The sequence below is a fragment of the Daphnia pulicaria genome, chromosome 12 (assembly GCF_021234035.1).
Source record: "Daphnia pulicaria isolate SC F1-1A chromosome 12, SC_F0-13Bv2, whole genome shotgun sequence".
In the NCBI taxonomy this organism is placed as follows: domain Eukaryota; kingdom Metazoa; phylum Arthropoda; class Branchiopoda; order Diplostraca; family Daphniidae; genus Daphnia; species Daphnia pulicaria.
Window position 1 is genome coordinate 1,080,281 of NC_060924.1, and position 13,769 is coordinate 1,094,049.

At 40.4% G+C, this 13,769-nt stretch overlaps 3 protein-coding genes across 6 annotated transcripts in view; all 3 read right to left on the bottom strand.

Annotated features, from left to right (window-relative positions):
• The window catches only part of LOC124316246, a 686,332-nt gene that overhangs the window by 37,838 nt on the left and 634,725 nt on the right, over window positions 1–13,769 (bottom strand). The gene's annotated exons all lie outside the window — the stretch shown is intronic.
• Window positions 345–3,160, bottom strand: LOC124316225. Of its 2 annotated transcripts, XM_046782038.1 has the most exons (10): window positions 3,075–3,160; window positions 2,866–3,003; window positions 2,677–2,754; window positions 2,257–2,553; window positions 2,027–2,180; window positions 1,794–1,918; window positions 1,548–1,682; window positions 1,312–1,460; window positions 866–1,247; window positions 345–780 (listed from the first exon to the last, which is right to left on the bottom strand). In XM_046782038.1, the coding sequence occupies exons 1-10, from the start codon at window positions 3,136–3,138 to the stop codon at window positions 620–622; spliced, it is 1,683 nt and encodes a 560-aa protein (XP_046637994.1). In that variant the 5' UTR covers window positions 3,139–3,160; the 3' UTR covers window positions 345–619. The 2 variants fall into 2 exon arrangements, with proteins under 2 accessions (XP_046637994.1, XP_046637995.1); XM_046782039.1 differs by lacking the exon at window positions 2,677–2,754.
• On the bottom strand, window positions 4,266–11,584 carry LOC124316223. 3 transcript variants are annotated; one of them, XM_046782033.1, is made up of 9 exons: window positions 11,273–11,584; window positions 6,687–6,770; window positions 6,174–6,482; window positions 5,940–6,093; window positions 5,757–5,878; window positions 5,541–5,672; window positions 5,299–5,444; window positions 4,818–5,226; window positions 4,266–4,744 (listed from the first exon to the last, which is right to left on the bottom strand). In XM_046782033.1, the coding sequence occupies exons 1-9, from the start codon at window positions 11,463–11,465 to the stop codon at window positions 4,602–4,604; spliced, it is 1,692 nt and encodes a 563-aa protein (XP_046637989.1). In that variant the 5' UTR covers window positions 11,466–11,584; the 3' UTR covers window positions 4,266–4,601. The 3 variants fall into 3 exon arrangements, with proteins under 3 accessions (XP_046637989.1, XP_046637988.1, XP_046637991.1); XM_046782032.1 differs by lacking the exon at window positions 11,273–11,584 and adding an exon at window positions 6,930–7,233; XM_046782035.1 differs by lacking the exons at window positions 4,266–4,744; window positions 4,818–5,226; window positions 5,299–5,444; ... (3 more) ...; window positions 6,174–6,482; window positions 6,687–6,770 and adding exons at window positions 8,585–9,304; window positions 9,362–9,620; window positions 9,690–9,829; ... (3 more) ...; window positions 10,568–10,873; window positions 11,026–11,106 and having other exon boundaries at window positions 11,273–11,580.

A 13,769-nucleotide genomic window follows, 5' to 3' on the forward strand; every position in this document is an offset into this window, starting at 1 on the left:
AATGGATAAAGATTCTTCACCAATCTTGCCAACACGATGATGGCCTGTACGTAACCCAGTGGCGTACAGTACAGAATCTGCGTACATTACGGCTGGCCTGTGTTTACTTATTTTCTTGACATACCGTATTCAGGATGAAAAATATTAATCTCTTTATTCTTCCAAAATATTTAGCCAAACTACTATATCTTAAAGCGTCCAATTTTAGTCACAATTGACTTATATACACATGCAGGAAGTGCAGGAATAGAAGACTGCCGATCCTTACTCAGAAGATGTCCCGGAGCGTTTGATTGAGCAGTTGTAGTGAAAAATTATGTGTTCAAAAACTTTCACAAACAAAATTCAAGTAGAATGTTGTTTATTTCAAAGGAGCACGAAAGTCAAATGCCGTAACTCAAATGATAATTCAGTACTGTAAGGTTAAACAGTGCTAATATTTTAAACTGATCAAAAAAGCATTTGTAGACCCATAGGGAAATTCAATCGAAATCCGCCACCAGCAAACAAATAACTAACAATAAAACGAAAGAGCTTTAAATTTTTCGATGAAGCAACTTGTTATAACGAAATAACACATCAGGAGTTCATCGGAGCGCGGTATTCTGTTATTAGTTGTCTATCGTTCTTGGTAATCAAGGCAGAATCCAGTATTTCCGTTAACGTTTGGAATGCCTACATCGGGCGAAGCCACAACAGGAACCGTAGGAGCATTCACAACTGTAATCGCCCCTTCAGTATTGTCGGTTCGGTAAGTCATCTTAAACGGCCTGACTGGAGCTATATATTCAAGATAGTTCGTGTTAGAAAAATGATTTGATTGCTGAAGATGGGCTACTGTATTTAAATTTGACAAACAACTTACTGCACACTTGGACGCTTGCGGTCGAACCACCTGGTACATCAGCCGTTAATGGAGTTCCGGGAGCTGGGACCAACGCATTGGCAACAGCAAAAGCTGTTGGTATGGGAGCTGGATTCAATGCGTTTCCACAGTATCGGTCGGCTTCCACTCCGTTGGCATCTCTGCCACCAGCAATCAGAAGGAAATCGTAGAGACAAACGGCGCCAGTTACTGGATTCGCACCGGATGCATCCAGAAAAGTTGTGCCCACAGCAGAAAAAGTTGAAGCAAACTGGGGGGCACCCGCGAGGGCGACGTCGGCGACACCGGGGGGTACTGTCGTTATAAAAAAAGCGTCTCCATTTGTCACTTGACAAGTTGTCACGCACATTTGAGTTGCTCGCTATTATCAATAATGGAAAACGAAAAAATTAGTTTGACAATAAAATTAAAATAATCCATATTACCGATCCTGAAACGAGTTCAGTCCGGAAGCAAATGTTGTAGTTTTGATTGTTGAGCTGAAGCGGTGCTGCGGTTCCTGCGACGTCCTGCCAGTTGAACGAGCGAACCCTGCCCGCAGCAGAACTAAAATATTGAAGGCAATCCGTCGGAGCTAACAAATAAACATATACATATAAATTAAACTGATTGCTCTTTTCGATCATCCCATATAGACTTTTAAGAAAAAAAAATGTCTTACCGAGATAGGAGGCGCCACAAGGGAGCATAGCGATTTTGATGTTCCATCCGCGAGTGGTTGTTGTTCCAGTTGCAAAAGTGAACATCAGTTGGACATTGCTCGGGGTAATAGCCGACGACGGGACGTCAAGGTACACTGAAAAGTAAAAGAGTGGGCTAGTTACCATTTCATTATTCATGTATCGTCGGAGAGATTTTCTTGTTCGGGTCGGAAAAAAATCCCATTTTTGTTATGAGTATTGATTACTGTGTTGCCCAGCATTCTCGCCACAAATAGTTGGTGCCACGGTTGATGTTGTTCCGCTGACTGTAAAAGTGTCGGTGCAGGTTCCGGCTGTTGGCTGAGCCGTAGTGAAGGAAACAAAATCCAGACTAATAAACGTAATACCATAAAGCGAAAATAATTATTTAATTTCGTTCTATTCAGTATAGCTGTATTCACCAGAGAGCCGCGTTTGATCAAATTTTGAATGAACTTACCGAATTTGGCAAATGGGTTTGGCTAATTGTTCGACCAGTTTAGTGTCCATGCGGACAGTCAATGCACAGCTGGATGGGGCGGTAACCGGAGTAGAGGGAGATTGCCAATAAGTGTTGTTTAACGTCACAGTTCCACCACAAGTTGTTATTGCGTCTATTCGTCAAGACCAACAAGACATTTCTTTATTTTCATTCACACAAGAAAAATAGGAGGAGATTTTGTTACTTACTGATGCAACAGACTTTTCCGAGGACGCAGGAACCACTTGGCCTTCCACCGAATAATGAGCAAATGTTTCCCGGAGCACAGATTCCGGCGTCGCCGCTGGGTGACGTACACGCATCGAAGGTGGCAAGTGGATTGTCAAAATTGGGATTCACGGTTATTGGGATTCTGTTGGCTAAATTAGCAAAGGGCCTCCAAGTATTGGCCGGAGTGAATCGATTGTTGAATAGACCCGTGTTGATCAAATTGGCGCCCAGACCACCAACAAGACGTCCTTCCGAATTCTCTTCATCGTCGTTTTCTGTTTTAATTTAATTGTTGAAATCAGACATGTACAGCGCGTTCGTGTCTTTCAACTAATTGATTATAATTCAGTTTGCACCGAATTGCTGAATCTAACTGAAGAACACAAAAATATACTCACTAGTCACGAAATATTTGTCGAATGGATAAACATTTGTTCTAGTGAAGGGGCTTTGACTCTGGAGTGAACTGAAATATTCTAGGAACACGATGGGCAGAAAGGTATAAAGACAAATATTGCTGGGATTGTAAAGGATCTCTTTTCTCAAATATTTAACCGCAACATTTTGAATTTTTTTACTATATTTACCTTGAGAGTTCGGCTGATAGTAAGAAGAATCCCATGGATTGGGAGTGTACCCATAAGCATTGGCGAAATACTCGTCGGATTGTTGTCTAGCGGCTGCTAGTTGCTCTTCTTCGTGTTTTCCACCACAAGCTCGGCTGACTTGCAACATCAAAGCGACAATTAACAAGCAAATAAATTTCAACATATTTAAGTTTAAAAAGGATTTCTACTAGTTTTCTTCTTCTTCGTTAAGACGCAAGACGGGAAAAATCCACCGAAAAACTGCCGCAACATTGCTCAGTTCCATCCATCTTATATACTGTGTCCCTCCTTGTACTTGTGACGACTCCTTGTTCATTTTCCAGTACAATCACGACCTCCGGTTTTCCACCAAAATAAGAAAATTCAGTTGAGCATTGTTGATATATGTCTTTTCAACACTCTCAGCTGGTTTCTTAACGGCCCGTAATAACACATTCTTGTTAACGTTGTTCTTTGAAGGAACCGGCGGCCGACGATGTTATGCCTGTGTCTAAGCCTTGAGCCAACCTTGAAACCAAGCACTGAACCTCTATAAAAATAATTATATGGGCATTTTGCAACATGAGAGAATGTGGAGAATGTGAACTGGCTGCTTTTGTGGTTTCTTTTTGTTATTAGTAATATAGCTGCCCCCCCCCCGAACTGAGGGTTTTGCGCATAAGGTTTAAACCTTTTCAAAAATGTTGAGTCGCAGATTCGCAGTCAACCCGACTATAATATAATTCGTTGCTGCAAATTCTACTTTTGGTGAAGTTACTATAGGCCTATTTACAACGACACTTTTCTTATATTGTCGTTTATAAGCGATTGTAATTCCTGACTGCTTTTTCTGAATTCTGTTCATTTTTGTTTGGGGGGGGGGGATTCAGTTGCTGTGCTAATTGCTAACTGCAGTTGCTTACAGAATGTTCAGTCAACTGAAACAGTATAGCTAAGGACCCAAGGTATTTACATAAAACATATTCACTTTCAATCGAATGCTTAGAGTAATAAGGCACCGCCTATATACTTAAACCGCTTAAACAATATTAGGGAAATAGATTTTTTTTTCGTGGCAATGTTGCCGAAAAATATTTTTTGACGCATGAACTAAAAATAGTTGGATTGAAGTCCGACGAATGACAAAACACTAATATAGGAATGAGTTTATTGGAAAATGGGCTCCGGATGCTACAGAGCACTACATTTTTTAGCACTTATTTTTGGAGAGCACTAAATTAATGCTAACTTTGGAGCAGTTAATTTTTTTACCCTTTGGCGTTCCATACTTATTCGATCTATACATAATTGTATATAGGTACTGTATTTATTTTTTAAAGTTTTTTTTCCGGATTTAAACCTGGTGGATAGCTTGTTTAAAAATGCAGTAGAGATTCAAGTTCAAGAGTATACATTGTTTATTTAATCAGTAGGCCTATAGTGCACGTCAGAAAACTATTTCATGCTGGTTGGGACGGAAAAGACAAAGAATAATTTTTCAAAATTTTCATTCAAGATTACCTTAAACGAATCAGTTTGATTTCGAGTGGGAGTGTGTGACAGTACAGTAGCCTAACAAATAAAGCGAAACTAAAAATCTTATACCGACCGCAACAAAAGCATCGGAGACCCAAGAAAAAAATGTATTGAAAAAACGTCCACCACCAAAAGAATTGAGGTGATTGCTATCGAATCATCAATCGCTGAAGCTATTCATCTGATTTCTGCTGGTCGTTCTATTTCTCTTGGTAGTCAAGGCAGAATCCAGTGTTTGCATTATCAGCCGCCGCCAAAACGGGAACCGTTGGCGCATTAATAGCTGTAATGGCCGCTTCGGTTCCGTCGGTTTGGAAGGTCATACGGAAGGGTTTGATGGGAGCTATGATAATAAATTAATTTAATTTAATGTAGGTCTTGTGAAAATCAATAAGGCGTAACACGGCATAACTTACTGCAGACTTGGACACTGGTGGCTAAACCACCAGGTACTGCGGCTGCTAGGAGTGGGCTGATATTAGGAACGGCCGCTCCCGCAGGAACGGCTAATGGAGCTGGATTAAGTGCATTTCCACAATAACGGTCTGCCTCAATTCCGTTGACGTCTCTACCACCGGCGATGAGAAGGAAATCGTAGAGGCAGACAGCTTTTCTTTGTGCAGGTACGACAGGTGGACCAACTGTTGCAACATCAGCAAATAATGTACCGACAGCAGAAAGTGTTGCGGCAAAGGCAGCTGCGGCTATAGAGTCTGCGGTTCCGGGGGGAGCAACCACATCAGCTCCACCAGGTGGGACAGTTGTTATAGAGAAGGCGTCGCCATTTGTCACTTGGCAAGTTGAAACGCACATCTGGGTAGCTCTCTGCACCCAGATTCACAGAAAGAAATACAAGAATTAATTGTGCTTGCACAAAAAATAACTAGTGACAAATACCTGAGAAGACACAAGTTCCGTCCGGAAGCAAATGTTGTATTTTTGATTGTTGAGTTGACGGGTGGTTGTGCTGGCGATGTCTTGCCAATTAAACGACTTTACTCTGCCTGTAGCGGAGGTGAAATATTGGAGACAATCCTTTGGAGCTAAAAGGAAACATTAATGCATGTTTATTATTTTGCATTATTGCCCAATAATAAAAAGCTGACGGAACATTCTATTAGGAAGAATTTAGGTTTTACCGAGATAGGAGGCGCCACAGGGTAGCATCGCAATTTTGATGTTCCATGAACGAGTGGCTATTCCAGTTGGAAAATTGAACATCAACTGGACATCAGTTGGGGTGATGCCCGATGATGGAATATCAAGGTACACTAAATAGTATTAAATTATTATATTTTTAGTACAAATGATCAAACTTTGTCATTTCAACTCTCTTGTGTTTTGTTTTAGCTTACTGTGTTGTCCGCTATTGTCTCCACAAATTATTGGTGCCACTGTAGTGGTACCACCCACCATAAAAGTATCCGAGCAAGTTCCAACGGTTGGCTGTAGAGTAGTGAAAGAAACGAAATCCAAACTAAAAAGGAATAGCACAGTTAATGATTTCGAATTCCGCTAATAATTTCTTTTTTGGTTACCGAATTTGACAAATGGGTTTGGCTAATTGTTCCACAAGTTTGGTGTCCATGCGAACAGTCAACGCACAGGTGGAGGGAACACTGACGGCCGTTGACGGTGACTGCCAGTAAGTGTTGTTTAACGTTACCGTTCCGCCACATGTCGTAATCGCATCTACGAGTTATGGTTAATTGCAATTCTTAACTGTAACTCAACATTCAATTTGTGTTAAAAAATTCAAATTTGATACTCACTAATGCAACAGACTTTCCCAAGAACACAGGAACCACTAGGACGTCCACCAAACAAGGAACAGACAGATCCTGGAGCACAGATTCCGGCATCACCACTGGGGGATGTGCAGGCATCGAAGTTGGTTAGTGGACCACTAAAGTCAGGATTCACTGAAACGGGAATTCTGTTCGCTAAATTAGAGAAGGGCCTCCAAGTGTTTGCCGGGGTGAAACGGTTGTTGAATAGACCCGTGTTGATCAAATTGGCACCCAGACCACCGAGGGCAAAACGGCCTTCTGCCTGCTGGTTGATCTCTTCATCAACATTGCCTGATTGGGGAAATGAAAATTAATGTTGATTAATGTAGCCTAACATTTTTAACGTTTACTAATTATTCCTTTGTCTTATTTAAAAAAAATATATTTTTTTAAAATAAATTTCATTTAATCTCCGAAAGATGTATGTCAAAATTCTTAGTTATTGTTTACACAAGGAATCCAATCTTTAAAAAAATTAATAATTGAGCTACTCACTGCTGGTGAAGTATTTTTTGAATGGGTTGTAACTGGGTTGTCTATTTATAGGGGCTCGTCCTTCAGCATATGCGCTTGCGTACCCTAAAGAAACAAATAGTAATTGAAATAGGCAAATACAATATGTATAAGTCGTATTGACATTTCAAAACTTAATTCTTAGAAATGTGTTTTTTTTTTATTGTTTTTTTAATTCTAAACATACAAGACAAACAAAACCTGTCCGCGCTTTTTCTTATTTACCTGGAACACGGGCGCTTGGTTGGTAGTAAGGAGATCCCCACGGATTGTTGGAATTAAATCCATAAGCGTTGGCGAAATACTCATCCGATTGTTGTCTGGCGGCCGCTAGTTGCTCTTCCTCGTTATTTCCATCACAAGCACGGCTGACTTGCAACATCAACACGACTGAAAGGAGAACGTAAAATATCGACATCTTCTTTATAGCTGTTTTTCCACCAGAGACTTGTATGATCCTCTCTTTGTAGGAAGAAGGTGCTGTTGTAGCTTGTCGAAGACCGCTGAAGAACTGATAGACTCTCCGGATCTCTCCGTCTTTTATACTCCACCGACTCACCGTGTATCCAAAAGGAACTTCTCTATTCTCCTTTGTAGAAGTAGGAGGAGTGTCTTGAACCAATCACCATGGGTCGTCGCTAAATTTCCAGCCCCAACCTCTCTACAGCACATATGCCTGTTGTTACACCACCACCACCCTATCTTCCCTCCTTCTTTCCATCCCGCCCTTGAAATCAACCGCTGACCCTGCCCTCCATCTCTCTCTCTCACTCCCGAACATGGCCTATTCTCATCAATTCGGGCGTGTGTTACATTCACGCGGTCACCACCGTGCACAGATTGTCGACCCACCGTTCCATCCAATAAATCACCCATCGCACCATTTAAGTCGTTTATCATTTCACGTGACTATTCCAGCGCTATAACAGACACCTCGTTTGAAATTCGCGCCAATGCGCAGTGACATCAGTGATGGCCAACACTTTACCCAATAATTTCCTCATTCATTGTCGCGAATTAAATTTTTAATGATGCTCACAAACGGACATCTATACGACCCGTCGTTAGGAAGAAAAGTTAAACATTCACTGCCCATTTTTATGGAATCACATCCGCCTTTTTTCGCGATCGTATTTTCGTAAAAATCATAACCAAAAAGATGATCGGGGCCTTTTTTTTGCTATAAAGAGGTGCGCCCTTACAATCAGGGTCAGTCTATCGATTTTCTGGGCTCGAATCCAGTTGAGAAATACTTGGCCAAGCAAAGGCTTTGTGCCAGTGAATGTGTGCTATTAAAAAAACATATACATAGGAAATTGGAATTCATTTTCGACTTAAGATCTTGCCGCTGTGCTGCTTTTGCAGAAATAAAAAATAAGAGTCAGAGCGTTAATTTTTATCATTTATTGATTCCAAAAAATTAACTTTAGAGCAAATTGATTCTTGCTCATAAAGCTATTCAGAAATAAAATCACGATATTTAAATACCTGGGTACCCGCAAACCTAGCAAAAGCTATCGATCCTTATAACATCAAAAGAATTGTGTTAAGAACAATTTTTGATCCAAAGTATAATCAAGGAGAATACGAGAGTACGATTCATATTGTTGGGCTTTTTAATTTATGTACGCACGTTCAATGTTCAAACAAATTGCGTAATTAATAACAAAACTCCGCGAGCTATACGACCGCTAAGACCAAATCCCGCGTGTTGCACAAGCAATCTATTGAGCAATTCTTGCTCTATTGTACCATTATTATAGCCGCTATAATAGATGAGTATAGAGGCAAAGCTAAAATTCTACCGGTACTCAGATTGATGGTAAATATAGGCCCATCTTTCAATGTGAACTACGAGATGAAATATTGCAAAGTAGTGATTCAAGTGGTATAATATGCTGTTTATTCAAATATCCCAAATAACTCGTTCAACTTTATTAATATTTTGATCGGAAGAATCAGGGATTTTAAGAGGGAATCATTTTTGATAAATTCTTGCCGAATACTTTTGGTTTCGTGTGCATCAGCATAGGAAACATAAAAAATCAATATTCAGTTGACGTAGTACATTAACGGATCTATAATTATTTATTGGTGTGGGATGTCTAATAAGTGTATTTTACGTGATTCTGCCTTCTTTTACTGAATAGCAACCGTGGTAAAATAATAGCAGAGGCTGAAATGATTAATAATCCGATCCAGGTAATTTCTCTTCACTTGAAATTATTTTTTCTATTTCTTATGCAATTTCTTTATCAAGATAATAGAGGAAACGAGGGAAATTATATGAAAAATAAAACAGTTTGACGAAAAACGCAACTTTTACCAACCAAGTTAAAGTGCCCGAGGAAATGATATAAACTTCTAATAAAATCCATCACCGGCTTAGCACTAAGACACGTCATTGCTGTTTCTCTATTTCTCCTGGTAATCAAGGCAGAAACCAGTGTTGGCTGTATCAACAACGTAAGAAACAGGAACTGCGGCAGTCGCAGCAACTTCACCTACACCAGGGGGATTAGGAGGCACTGCAACAATCACCGGTACTGTCGGCTCTAAACCATCAGTTCCGTACGTCATCTTAAATGGTTTAACTTTGCCTACAATAAAATTTAACGTTATAAAACATTCGTCAAATCGGAAGATGCCAAACATACTGCACACTGTAGCTCCACCCGCAACACTCAGACCCAGAGCACTGCCACAATAACGATCCGAGGCAGTGAAGGGAAATGCTTGAACTTGTCCTCCAGGAAAACCAAGATAATCGTAAAAGCATCCAGGGATAACAACACCAGCGACAGGAGGAGCAATACCAGTCGTAGCAATGTTTGATCCTAAGGTGGGACCAGTTAAGAAGAAGGCAACACCAGCCGTGGTCGTCGTACAAGCCGACACGCACATTTGGTTCGCTCTCTTCTCATTTGATAAATCAGATCATTTTAATCAAATGTTTTTACTCTGGGGAAATTAAAAGAAAATTACCGATCCTGAAACGAGCTCAGTCCTGAAACAAATGTTGTAGTTTTGATTGTTGAGTTGACGGGGGCCTGCAGCGTCCTTCCAGTTAAACGACTTGACTCTTCCCGTGGCAGCGGTGAAGTATTGGAGACACTCCGCGGGAGCTTAACAAATATGCAAGTAAAAAAAATGTATGACCTGCTAATATAATCATACGAATCGTACGTTGCCTTCATGTAACACTATTATCGATTAGTTTACCGAGGTAAGACGCGCCACAAGGAAGCAGGGCGATTTTGATGTTCCACGAGCGAGTGGCTGTTCCAGCTGCAAAATTGAACAGCAGCTGTACGTCGCTCGGGGTAATTCCCGACGAAGGGACATCAAGATACACTGTAAAATAATGAATATTCATTAAAATTTCTTCCATTCAATTAATATACAATTTTTATTTGTTTAATTTACTGTGCTGCCCAGTGTTGTCACCACAAATAGTTGGCACAACGGAAGTAGATCCGCCGACTTGGAAAGTGTCCGTGCAAGTTCCGAATGTTGTTGCTGATGGTTGATCAATCGTGAATGAGACAAAATCCAATCTTGAATAAAGGGAAAGTTCACGTTTAGTCTACTATCAATTTTATGTTTGAAAGAATACTTTATTTTTATATTTACCGAATTTGGCAAATGGGTTTCGCCAATTGTTCGACGAGTTTAGTGTCCATCCGGATAGTTAATGCGCAAGTAGAAGGCGAACTTACAGCTGTTGACGGCGATTGCCAGTACGTGTTGTTTAAGGTGACGGTTCCACCACAAGTCGTGATCGCATCTGTTAATTAATTATAATGTATCATCAAAATTCTAATTTATTGAGAAAAAATCGATAAAATATGGTTAGTACTTACTGATGCAACAGACTTTTCCAAGGATGCAGGAACCGCTAGGACGACCACCAAACAGGGAACAAACCGATCCTGGAGCACAGATTCCGGAGTCTCCGCTGGGGGATGTGCAAGCGTCGAAGTTGGCTAATGGACCACTGAAATCGGGATTCACGGAGACGGGAATTCGATTTGCTAAATTAGAGAAGGGTCTCCATGTGTTTGCCGGGGTAAATCGGTTGTTGAAGAGACCAGTGTTGATCAAATTGGCACCCAATCCACCGAGGGCAAAACGGCTTTCTGGCTGGTTATTCTCTTCATCGACATTACCTATTTGTGACAATCAAAATAGCTTTCTCAATGTATATACTGAATCGCCGCCTTGACTAATTTTAAAAATATTGTATTAATTATTATTATTTTCGTAGTTAGTGCTCCGGTTAAAGGGGGGGGGAATCTTATTTTCGATCAATATAACTCACTGCTGGTGAAGTATTTCTTGAATGGGTTGTAGTTGGGTTGCCGATTAAGAGGAGTTCGTCCTTCATATTGGTTTAGGTAACCTGAGAAAACAATTAATATATGAAATAGGCAATTCAAGGCAAATGACAATAACTCTTCTTGCATTCTCTCTTCAATACTTCTTGAAATCTTCAGCAAGAATAAGAAATATTAAAAGACTGAAACCTGTTTTGAAGAAAAAACTGTTTTTTTTTTTTCTTATTTTACCTGGAACACGGGCACTCGGCTGGTAGTAAGGAGAACTCCAAGGATTGTTAGAATTAAATCCATAAGCGTTGGCGAAGTACTCGTCGGATTGTTGTCTAGCGGCCGCTAGTTGCTCTTCCTCGTTTGACTTATCACAAGCACGGCTGACTTGCAACATCAACACGACTGAAAGGAGAACGTAAAATATCGACATCTTCTTGTAGCTGATTTGATTTTTCCACCAGAGACTTGTGATCCTCTCTTTGTAGGAAAAAAGGTGCTGTTGTAGCTTGTCGAAGACCGCTGAAGACCTGATAGACTCTCCGGATATCTCCGTCTTATATAGGCCTACTCATCCAGCTCGACTATAAAGGAACTTCTCCTTTATAGAAGAAGTAGGAGGAGTGTCTTGAACGTGGTCGTCGCTAGATTTCCCGGTTTACCTTATTCAACCACACATAGGCTATTCTCTCTCTCTATGAAGCAACACCAACCTCTCTACAGCACATATGCCTGTTGTTACACCACCACCACCCTATCTTCCCTCCTTCTTTCCATCCCGCCCTTGAAATCAACCAGTGACCCTGCCCTAGCTCTCTCTCTCTCTCTCGCCAGCCTATTATTCTCATCAATTCGGGCGTGTGTTACATTCACGTGGTCACCACCGTGCGCAGATTGTCGACCCACCGTTCCATCCGATAAATCACCCATCGCGCCATCCAAGTCGTTTATCATTCCAACTGCCAGCGCTCGTATTAAAACAGACACCTCGTTTGAAATTCGCGTCAGTTCGCAGTGACATCAGTGATGGCTAACACTTTACCCAATAATTCCCATTCATTCGCATTCATTGTCGCGAATTAAATTTTTAATGATGCTCACAAACGGACATCTATACGACCCGTCGTTAGGAAGGAAAAAAAACATTCACGGCCCATTTTTATGTAATCACGTCCACCTTTTTTCGCGATCATATTTCCAGTCAAAATCATAACCAAAAAGATGATCGGGGCCTTTTTTTGCTATAAAGAGGTGCGCCCTTACAATCAGGGTCAGTCTATCGATTTTCTGGGCTCGAATCCGCTCGAATCCAGTTGAGAAATACTTTGCCAAGCAAAGGCTGCGGACTATGTGTGTCGTAAAATATTTAAAAAAAAGTATAGACAAGGTCACCGCTCTTTTTTTGAAAAAATAAATGTTTCTTTTTCGAAAATACAAAAATTGCGCGCTCAATTTTATTTTTCGGCGATAAGGAAAAGTTTGTTGACCGCCGCAGCCTTGGCCGCTGAACATGGAATACAGAAAATCAATTTTTTTGACTATATATGAGACTATATAAGAAAAGATCAACCGCGCGAAAGTTTGAAATTTCTTATGTATAGCCTTGATGGAGCGGGAGCGCTCACAGTTTGAATTTTCCTTGCGCGATTTCCCAAGTTGCGAAATTAATGACAAAAAAATAAAAATAAAAAATTTATCGTCGCAATCTGTATAGACATTTTACTACTCGAATTTGTCAGCTAAATTTATTTAAAATTGAAAAACAAAAGAGCGGTATGTCCCTCTGGTTTGTTTGACCTTATCGGGATGAGAACGACAAGCTGAGACCTTCATTCCCAAGAAGAGACTAACTCTGCGTACGATATTGAATATCATCCCTTTCATGTCATAGGATTTCCCCGCTAGCGTGTACTTTTTCTCGAATGTCTGTTAATTAGACGCAATCTCAACCCAATTATAAAAGCCAGTACGCAAAACACAAAAGGACAATGTACGTATAATTTGAGAAATATAATCAAAGTCGCTGATGACTTGTCTGGTAGGTACCCGCATGTTTTCCCACCTGCACAAGTCAGTGAATCTGTACTACAACACAACCACCATTTTCTGTCTAGCTGAAAAAGGTCCTCACTTGTTTGGCAGTTAAAACCATTTGTCTATTTTACATTCCAAGGCTGATGTCGTTTTTGTTATGGAATAACCGCACAACAGGTCGATGGCACTCGTCGTGTGACGGCCAAAGAATGAATAAAGAAAAACCAAAATTCATTTTCATATTTTTTTAAAAATTGGGAACGAGAGGACAAACACGAGCAAACGTAGTTCGGCCTGGTTGAACCAACGTTCAAGTTCAAGGGCATCTACAAGAGAAATGCGCGAAGGCAATGTAAGTATAGAGCTGAATAATATATTATAAGATGCGCATTTGTATATTTATTTTGATGGGGAGATTGTTTACGAGCGCACAGCAGGTCCCCTAGACAGTTTTATTAGATCTAAAACAAATGCCCCGCAGCTATTTAAGCGTGTTTTATTTTTCCCTTCTTTTTTAACGTAATGATTTGACTGATGTTGTCGACTGTGTGGGTTTTTGCGCAATTTTCCGCGCTGTCGTCGTTATACGAAGATTTACTCATTTCTCACAGTTAAATGTTTTAAGGGTTATTGCCCTTTTATGGCGTTGATTTCCGTTTATGTTTTTCCACTGTCCCTAATTAGAGTTAAATTTTAATTTCTG